Source organism: Triticum aestivum, chromosome 6B (genome assembly GCF_018294505.1).
Source record: "Triticum aestivum cultivar Chinese Spring chromosome 6B, IWGSC CS RefSeq v2.1, whole genome shotgun sequence".
Classification (NCBI taxonomy): Eukaryota; Viridiplantae; Streptophyta; class Magnoliopsida; order Poales; family Poaceae; genus Triticum; species Triticum aestivum.
The window spans coordinates 58547480-58557953 of NC_057810.1; the positions used below are offsets into that span (position 1 = coordinate 58547480).

General features: G+C 45.9%; 1 protein-coding gene across 1 annotated transcript; it reads left to right on the top strand.

The window, feature by feature from the left end:
- Positions 1–1109: 1109 nt before the first annotated feature.
- LOC123135757 (lecithin-cholesterol acyltransferase-like 1) lies at positions 1110–2875 on the top strand. Its single transcript, XM_044554970.1, has 2 exons — positions 1110–1704; positions 1764–2875. The coding sequence occupies exons 1-2, from the start codon at positions 1298–1300 to the stop codon at positions 2683–2685; spliced, it is 1329 nt and encodes a 442-aa protein (XP_044410905.1). The 5' UTR covers positions 1110–1297; the 3' UTR covers positions 2686–2875.
- Positions 2876–10474: the final 7599 nt, after the last annotated feature.

The window sequence follows — 10474 nt, forward strand, 5'->3', positions numbered from 1 at the left end:
ATGAACATGAACAAAGTCCTAGACATCAACAAGGTATAATAGGATTGATACGCTAGATATATCAACAAGTGCCTGTGAAGTGAGTTGTTGCTGTGGTTGGATAGAACTTTGAAGTTAAGCGTGCTTCGAGATTAGTAAAAAAATGATAAAAAAATGAATTTTTTTTTTAAATTAGAAAATATTCTAAAAAAAATTGAAAAAAATTTGTTACTAATGGCGCACTTCTATGTGGTGCGCCATTACTCTGGGAGGAATTCTAATGGCGCCACCGTGGGCAATTCTAATGGCGCATTACGTGGTGCGCCATTAGAACATCAGATACTGCCATTAGAATTTAATTCTAATGGCGTGATGCTAGTGGCGCACTAGTAGTGCGCCATTAGAAGGCAAAACTGGTGCGCCACTAGCATGCCTTTTCCTAGTAGTGAGTGAAGGAATGACAATGCGTGAAAACACAAGTATACTACTCCCTCCGTTCCTAAATATTTGTCTTTCTAGAGATTTCAACAAGTGACTACATACAAAACAAAATGAGTGAATCTACACTCTAAAATATGTCTATATACATTCGTATGTGATAGTCTATTTGAAATCTTAAAAAAAAAACAAATATTTAAGAACGAAGGAAGTAGTCCACAAAATATCCAGTTATTAATCTATTGGAACAAAAAGTTTTAAATAGCGGGCTACATGGTAGTGTCGCTATAGCTTTGGCAGGGCATCATGATAAAGCCACTCATGTTTTGGCAGGCACAGAGGTCCGTGACTCCCTTCTCTTCCTTCCAAATCACAGCTACTCCCTCCGCTCCAAAATAGATTACCCAAATTTTGGAATGGAGGGAGTACTAGTGTTGCTCCTACTTCATGCGGAACGAAGATCACAGAACAAGCTACAGTTCAGTTCGTATACACTTATGTTCAGTTAGATCAAACACTAGTACTTCCTTGTTTCCTTTTTCCTTTTTGGAAGCACATGAGTTCCATGCCTGCGGCCTTCTCTCACTCACGTGGACTGATGTGTACCTCTCCTCTTGTCTGCCACTGCTAGAGAAAGGACCGGACCGGCCTAAAATTAGCGACGGGTGAGTGCAGACCAGCACATCACACTCTCCATCCGTCCAGCTTAATTATTCAAAATGGTGGAGCACAGTAGGGTCCAGTGTGCTGGTACTACCAATGAGACAGACATTGCGCATGGTTCGTCTTCTGTGAATTGTGTGATGCAAGGAATAATTGGATTTGGATATGAGAAGCCTGTGACGCTTCACGTCACGTCCTTGGTCCTTCTCCAGTCTCCATGGAGGAGAAACTCCAATGGCTGTGCTTGTCTTGCCTCATGGTCTTTGCCTCCTTCTTTTCCCTGTCTGGGAGTACGTCGGCTGCTCACCACCACCAGCGAGACGTCCTCCACCCGGTGGTGCTGCTGCCAGGCTTCTCCTGCGGCCAGATCGAGGCCCGCCTCACCGACGCCTACGACTCGCCGTCGCCACTCTGCGGAGTACGCAAGGGGGACGGCCGGTGGTTCCGGCTATGGAAGAACAGCACGGGCCTGCAAGACCTCCCCGACGTGCCGTGCTTCGCCGACCAGCTCCGCCTGGTTTATGACCCCACGGCCGGCGACTACCGCAATGTGCCCGGCGTCGAGACCCGCGTCCTCTCGTTCGGCTCCACCCGCGGCTTCCTCTCCGACGACCCTGCCGACAAGTAAGTAAGCGTACTTTGATGTTCTCTAGCGCACGGATGCTGAATCTGTGGAGGAGCAGGGAGATCTGCATGGGAAGGCTCGTGGAGGCGTTGGAGCGAATCGGGTACATCGACGGCGAGAGCCTCTTCGGCGCTCCGTACGACCTCCGGCACGCGCCCGCCGCGCCGGAGCTGCCCAACAGGGAGTTCTCCAGATTCCGCCGGAGTCTGACGGCGCTCGTGGAGCACGCGAGCAGGAGGAACGGGGGCAAGCCGGCCATCCTCGTGTCGCACAGCCAGGGCGGCCTGCTCGCGCTCGAGTTCCTCAATCGGAGCCCCCTGGCGTGGCGCCGGAGGCTCGTCAAGCACTTCATCATGGCCTCCACGGGCGCCGGCGGGATCGTGGTCACCATGAAGGGCCTCGCCGCCAGCGACGGCGCCGGCGTCCTGTCGATGCGGCGCGTCAAGAGGAGCTTCGAGTCGGCCTTCGCCGGGCTGCCGTCGCCCGCGGTCTTCGGCGGCGAGACGCCCCTGGTCGTCACGCGGGCGAGGAACTACACCGCGCGCGACATGCCGGAGTTCCTGTCGGCGGCCGGGCTCCCGGCGTCCGCCGTGAGCCTGTACCTGTCGCGGGCGCTGCCGGTGGCGCTCAACCTGAGGGCGCCGCTGGTGCCCATGACGTGCGTCAACGGCGTGGGCGTGCCCACCCCGGAGAAGCTGGTATACTGGGACGGCGACGTCGACAAAGACCCTGAGGTGCTGCACGGGGACGGCGACGGAGTGGTCAATCTGGCGAGCATACTTGCCCTGGACGCGGTTTTCGGTGAGGATCCGGGGCAGCGGGGATGCTACAGGTCTATCAAAATGGCAAACACCACCCACATCGGCGTCGTGTCGGATGCTTTCGCCGTTGAGCGTCTAGTCCATGAGATTCTTGAAGCAGGTCGCGCCAACCAGACATGTGTGCTACCCACTGCCGGCCACTGGCCACTCAGAATATGAGAAAGAATGCCCATCTTCTTTTACCTTTATCTTCCAAAAGCCAGCTTGATCATCAAATTTTTGTGGTTTCTCTAGATCTCATCTAGATGAGAATTAGCTATCTTGTATATTCATTATATTATTGGATTGGAGAGGGAACGTGATGCATCTGGGCAAAGACACATTTTTATATCCCTCACCGTTCGGGCGATCTGTGATTCGTGCAACACACACAAAATGTATATTGTTGTGTAAGTATGTGATATTAAGACGGATCAACCAAGCTACGGGGGTGATTAGGGTTCCGCCGCGTCGCCACCCCTCCATCCCCCTTCCTTCCTCGCCGCCACCGGAGACGGCCGCCGGGAAAGCCCGCGCGGGCGTCGGGGAAGGTGGCGGGAATGATCTCGGCGCTCGGATCGATCTCGAAGGTCTTCGGACCAGAGACTCGCATTGGAGGCTTGCGGTTCCTTGGGGCGGCGGCCCTGCCGGCGAGGCGGCGTCGTCCAACAGCTGGCAACGTCCGCATGAGACGCTGGCCAGTGTGCTCGGCCGCACGGGCGGCGGGTCGCTGGTGGAGTCCGGCTGCGGCGCGGTGCTCTATTGCGTCAGATCTGGGGGCGGGGGGTCCCCCACTGTCCTGCTGCCTCTCTCGGCGTCCCGGTGGCTTGAGTCTGCCGGCTCCGGTGGTGGTGAGCCCTAGTGATGTACTTGGGGTCCGAGGGAAACCTTGGCCAGTCTGGCCGGCCCGGCGGTGGCGACGCCCAAGGGCGCCGCTTTTCCTTCATGGAGGCGCAGCTGAGGTCCCAAACTACCCACCCTGATCCCCTGCTCGGGTTAAAACCTACAATCCTCTTCGGATTTGGTGGCAGCGGCGCTGTTCGCGTTGTGACCTTCCTGGAGGTGTCGCCAGGGACCTTGGGGCTCGGTTGGGAGTGCAGAGGAACTGCAGGGGGAGGGGATGGGTGGCAGCAGGTGGTGTTCGCGAAGGAGGAGTGCCGTGGCATCTGGCATGTCGACAACGGCATGGAGCAGCGGGATCTTGCCGCTGGGCATGTAATGATGGACGATCGCAGGATGGTGGCGTTGTCTGGCATCGTGGTGGCGTCAACGACAGCTAGGCCGGGCAAGGTCGATGCGTCAGTACAACTCTGAAGATGGATTGGCGGCAGTTGGCGACGGCGGCCTCTGAAAGTGCGCCGGACCGTTGTATGCCACATACCCGGCAAGTGGCTTGGTTGGGGCCTTCGGTCTTAGATGTTTGGCTTTGCTGCGAGGTCTGTTTGGTATTAGGCTCGGACTATCAGCATCCCTTCATCAACTGGATAGAAGTAGCGACAGATGTTGTCAAGACGGTGGCTTTAGACTTACCGATGTATTACTTTATAAGATCTTTGTGAATAATTAATAAAGTGCCTGCATGCATCGCCCAGATGCAGAGGTCGGGTGTCTTCCTCCTTTTCCAAAAAAATTATGTGATATTAAGTCTAATCGGTCCCATCTTTTGTGACTCACATGCATGCATGACTGGAAAACATGAATAGTGGAACATCTACTCTCTCCCCTGTCATCGAACAAATCCGTTCTTTTATTCCATGTTAGTCCATTTAAATCTTCCATATCTTGTAAACCATAATATTGATTTTGATTTTTTTTAATATACTTGAACTCATAATGCCAAGACCTTTAGAACAAGACAAATCTTGCATACATTTCAAGCACATTTAAATTTCAATGTTTCTATCCACTTATTTCACTCATTCTATTTCAGTGTGGAAAACTATTTACAACAAGACCAATGAGTGAAATCTGTTTTGATTTACTGAGCTTATTCTTTGAAATGAGAGTAACAGTTATTTTTGAAAAGGATTGATTATTTTTTAATGAAACTAGTTTTATATAGTAGAGTGATTTTTTAAAATGAGTAAGATCTACTATCTTTTAATGAGCGAAATCATTATTCTTTGAAAATGATTTTTTAATAATTTAGTTTAATGAATGAAATCTCTTCTCCGAACTAAATGATTTTTTAAGAGTGAAATCTGTTTTCCAAACTAAATGTTTTTTTAATGAAATGAATCAGTGTTTTCAAAATATTCCACACTTTTAGTTCTAATGAATGAGTGGAATCTGTTTTTTATTCTAATAAAGGAGTGAAATATTATTCATGAATTTATATATCCTGCACTCTTAGTTTCTAATGAATGACTGAAATATGTTTTTTAAGAAAGGAGTGAAATATTATTCCGGAATTTTTACACTACTTAAAAAATACAAATTTGTTCTTCTTTTAAAGATATCATCATTTGGAATTCAAATATGTAAACTGATTTTAAAAGTAATTTTGTTCAAAAGATATCAACGAATTAGTATCTCACAAGAGAAATAAAGTGCTAGCTTTCTATTGGATGAAGAGAGAGAGAGAATATGTGTGCATGCAACCACCCATCCTTCCCTACTTTTACTCGATGAAAAGTTGATATCGTGGAACGCTATCAGAGTGTATTGCAATGTATACATGCAGTAAAATATTTATTACCTTCATACCTCAAGTCAGCGCACCAATCTTGATATCAAATGAAGGGCAACGGATGTGCCAGTAGGTACAGGTGCCGTTAAAAATTCCGCTTTGGTAGCATATGACTATGAACATTAAGCATGCAGTGGCGCCGTCTGTTACCGTGCACGACATATGCAGACGCACATACACCTCACGTGCACATACACATAAGAAATATTGCATGGACGGTCCTTGTTCTGCTATGGGAGCACAATTAGTAATGCATTTTTGAAGGACACAACAGTACTCTACGCTAGAGCTCCATCGACTCTGCCCCGATGGACGAATTCGAGAAGGGTCGAAATTCGAAAGACATCTCATAGATAAAGTGCCGCCATAAGCCTGAATGCCGCCCTATGAGAAAAGCCTAACCTAGACTACTAGCAGAGGTTGAGGCTCGAGGATCCTCATCCCCGCCATCGACCCCCTGAGCGGTAGGCATGGGGGAGATGGATCCACAGGCTCGCCGGCAAAGTTTTGAGAGGATGAGTGCCCTAGGCGTTGCAGTCGGTAGAGGAAAAGAGAAACCCTAACTTGAGGGGAAAGAGTAACATGACAAAATCTTAACAACTAAAAATGCAAAGGTTGCTCAATGCCCTCCGTAGGCATGGCTCCCAAAAATGCTATCTCACATCGTTTGATGACCTCATAATCCAACTTTGCCACCTCATAGAATGGCACGTAAAAACATGCCCGTTCTTCTCCTTCTAAATGTTCTATATGGTGAAGATGAGTCTACCACTTCCACGTCTACTCGCCTCCTTTGAATCATTTGCGATCAACTGTCCCACCAATTTTTAATAGTTAATTCAAAAATATGTGTCGACATCAATGAAAAACGTTCATCTTGTAGAATCTTTAAGCATTCACCATGACAAATAAAATATTCACTCTACTCTTTTTGACTGAAAGAAATGTTCTACCCTTAGAAACTTTTTTCTTAACATTTATCTCACTGTCCACAAAAATATATCTATGGTTCTCAAATAAAATGTATTTTATTAATATTTTTTCACTGATATAAATTTTCCGTATGTTTTTTCCTTGAGATATGTTTCAAAAGTCCATGCAATGTTTTTATTTGTGAATCTTTTTTGAGACTTTTATTTGTTTTTTTAGGCAATTGAGACTTTTATTTGTGAAATTAAATGTTCCATTTTCTTTGAAGACAGAAATATATGTTCCATTATTTGGGCCTTGCAGTTCTCGTAGAAGGGGCCCGTTCGAACCCGGCAGCGGGCAGCACAGGACAACTCTCATCCTCCCTTTTCCTCACTCGCTTTTCGGCTCTCCCCATTCCCCAATCCCCCGACCAATCCCCGCCCAAAACCCTCGCACCCGCCCCTCCATCGCGCCGCCACCGGAGCTGATCTCCGACGCCGTGGCCGAGGTCCTCCTCCGCCTGCCGCTGGACGACCCCGCGGGCCTCCTTCGCACCTCCGCCGTCTGCAAGTCCTGGCTCCGCACCTGAAGGAAATATGCCCTAGAGGCAATAATAAAGTTATTATTTATTTCCTTATATCATGATAAATGTTTATTATTCATGCTAGAATTGTATTAACTGGAAACATGATACATGTGTGAATACATAGACAAATAGATTGTCACTAGTATGCCTCTACTTGACTAGCTTGTTGATCAAAGATGGTTATGTTTCCTAGCCATAGACATGAGTTATCATTTGATTAACGGGATCACATCATTAGGAGAATGATGTGATTGACTTGACCCATTCCGTTAGCTTAGCACTTGATCGTTTAGTATGTTGCTATTGCTTTCTTCATGACTTATACATGTTCCTATGACTATGAGATTATGCAACTCCCGTTTACCGAAGGAACACTTTGTGTGCTACCAAACGTCATAATGTAACTGGGTGATTATAAATGAGCTCTACAGGTGTCTCCGAAGGTACATGTTGGGTTGGCGTATTTCGAGATAAAGATTTCTCACTCCGATTGTCGGAGAGGTATCTCTAGGCCCTCTCGGTAATACACATCACTTAAGGTTTGCAAGCATTGCAACTAATAAGTTAGTTGCGTGATGATGTATTACGGAACGAGTAAAGAGACTTGCCGGTAACGAGATTGAACTAGGTAGAGATACCGACGATCGAATCTCAGGCAAGTAACATACCGATGACAAAGGGAACAACGTATGTTGTTATGCGGTCTGACCGATAAAGATCTTCGTAGAATATGTGGGAGCCAATATGAGCATCCAGGTTCCGCTATTGGTTATTGACCGGAGACGTGTCTTGGTCATGTCTACATTGTTCTCAAACCCGTAGGGTCCGCACGCTTAACGTTACGATGACAGTTTCGTTATGAGTTTATATATTTTGATGTATCAAAGGTTGTTCGGAGTCCCGGATATGATCACGGACTTGACGAGGAGTCTCGAAATGGTCGAGACATAAAAATCGATATATTGGACGACTATATTTAGACACCGGAAAGGTTCCGGGTGAGATTGGGACAATACCGGATCACCCGAACCAAATTAGTTGTCGCCCGAACGGATATATCTAGCACTAAACTACTCTAAATACAACCGTTTCAGCGACAAGTAATATGGATCGGAGGGAGTACATAGTTATTGCTTGAGGCTTACATGAATTTGATTAAATCCAATTTGTTAGGGACTACCTAGCTCCTCGTACATTTCTAGAAGGTATGCCTGTTAGGTACTAGAAACCAGATGTTTATCCTTTGTTACTCCGTGAGTCCCTCATACTACCATAATAACCTTTTTCTCAAAAGGTTTGATAATCTAGAATGTTCATATGGAGTTATTGAAAATATGCCAACAGTAGGAGTTAACCAATAATGCTGAGATGATTCAGTCTTTAGGCTCATATTTACTGTTTAAATCATACAAAAAACGTCAGATAAATTCAATGGCTTTTCTATAATGTAGTATTACAGTTCGGTTTAGCTGACAACATTGGTTGGCTTGCAGGTATCAAGAGGTACTTTTTGGTGGCTGAGATGCAGAAATGGATTATTTGCTGAAGGTTCTTTCCATTCTGTATGCTGTGCGTGGGGCCCTGCTATGTGCTCTCGAAGGAAATTGGCCCTCTGCGTGTCATGCCCTCGTGAAATGTTATGTTAACCTGTAGGAATCAACATGCCCTGGTGAAATGTTTTTTTTTTGCGGGTGCCTGGTGAAATGTTATGTTAACTGGGAACTAATCTTGGAAGCTGTGAGCTTCCGTCTATCATCTGATTTCTATAGACATTATTCCAAGTGGCACGAAGAGAAATTAACTTGCTTCTGTCAGTTAATCGTGCAGTTCATCTGCTTTATGCTGTCGAAACAAGCAGGTTGATCTTGGTTATATTTCGTGTTTGCTAAAATATACTACCTCTGTTTTGAACTAGAACCACTACCAGTATCTTTTAAGAGTCTTGTGTTCATGAGCCACTAAGCGTGTTTCATTTTACAAAGGGAGGAAATATTTGGAATTCCTTGTTTTTTAAAAGAATTCCTCTCTTTTTTAGGGAAAACAAAGTTTTATTCATAATAAGCCACAACGTGTGGGACCAAACCAAAAGTGACTCCCTTGACCTAGTTACAAAGCAAACTTGACTAAACTATATGCCTCAAAATTGACGGCATGACATTCAGAAGTAAAACTACACCAAAATAATGACGCTCTAACATTAATCTCGCTAATAATGGCCCTGTAGGTGCCACGGCTAAAGTTCTTGATATCCTCCACCACTTGTATCGAGGCTGAAGCAACAATGAATTGTTGAATATGGAGATCCTCCGCCAAAGATATTGCTTCTTTACATGCGATAGCCTCTAATGTGGCAGGGTCGTCAATTCCCTGAATGACTAGAGCTGAACTTCCGAGGACATTGCCATCACTATCTCTACACACCGTAGCTGCCGAGCCTCCTCTTCCATGTCGGACACCGGCGTCCACGTGAATCTTTGCGAAGCCCTGAGGGGAGCTCATGATCGCTGGTTGATGGTTTCTAGAACCAGGGTCGCCCACCGCCCGATGATGGTTGTTTATCTTTGAGTATATCAAGCTCTACAATAAACCTCATGATGAAGGAATGAGTTCCTTGAGGGCTCTGAAAGATACCTTGTTTACGCACTAGTTCTCAATGATGCCGTTCCATCGCTAAGGGGTTGCCCCCCTCCCATCGAACGAATCGTTCGACGAAATCACTAATTGAGTAGTACTCCTTCCAACGATCACTCCCATCTCCTTAGGTTGTGACAAGTGGTGCGCTGCATTTGCACCAGTTGTTGCAACCTAGGAGTTTTCCCTTTTTCGCAGATTCGTTTATTTCAAAACGTTTTATCTCTTAAACCGTGCGTCCAAATCTCGAACCGTTTTCACCGTTGGATTACTTGCATCGAGATCTTTAAAACTAGATCCCATGTTCATATAGGTTTTGACGAACTTTTTTTCACGAAAAACCCAAATGAAAACACAAAATCCGGAGTAGCGCTCGTAGCATGACACGTGACGGTGGCTGAGAGCGCGCGCTCTCAGCCCACCCCATGTGTTCATTCGGAGCACTCCTCAACTAGTTGCTCTCATCTTTCGAGCAAACTCCCAGCCACCGCTTTTCTTGTTCGCTAGCAGGCAGCCCAGCACGACACCACCCCCCCCCCCCACCCAAAAGGCCTAGTTAAAGTATTTTTTTATCGCCACATTACAAGTCAAAAAAAAGTTTGTTTTTGCTATGCTAAACTTAAAAAATACCATCCTCTAAATAACAAAAATAAAAAATCCTCTCCTCGATAAAAAAGATGCCACAAATAAAAAATACATACAAATTTATAAAAAAGTGCCTTGCTTTGATTTATTTGTTTGAAAATTGCAGCGATACTTTATAAAACTGCCATCCTCTAGATCAAATATGTATCTGAAGCAGTGTACAAATTTAGGGTATGTGAAGCGTGTAGCTGGCCTGCTCAGTCGTTCCTCTCACGCACACACTAGTAGCACGTCCACAACATGGGCGGTACACACACACTAATTACATCAACAAGGGGAATTTTTTTATAGAGAGTTTAGAGCTGAATGTAATGGAATATAATGATCCACTCGAGTCACTACTAGGAAAAGGGCTATAGATGATATGGTCACTAATGGCGTACATACATCTGGTGCGCCATTACTATATTCTAATGGCGCACCATGCCTCACCGTTGTATAGTGCACAGTAGTTTTGAAAAAAAAAACATAAAAAAATTTGTTACTAATGGCGCACCGTTGTATAG

Bases quoted from the DNA above. Each gene is read 5' to 3' on its own strand.
- LOC123135757 (XM_044554970.1), top strand. From the start codon at position 1,298: ATGGAGGAGAAACTCCAATGGCTGTGCTTGTCTTGCCTCATGGTCTTT. The intron at 1,705-1,763 runs GTAAGTAAGCGT...GTGGAGGAGCAG, and splicing joins TCCGACGACCCTGCCGACAA to GGAGATCTGCATGGGAAGGC.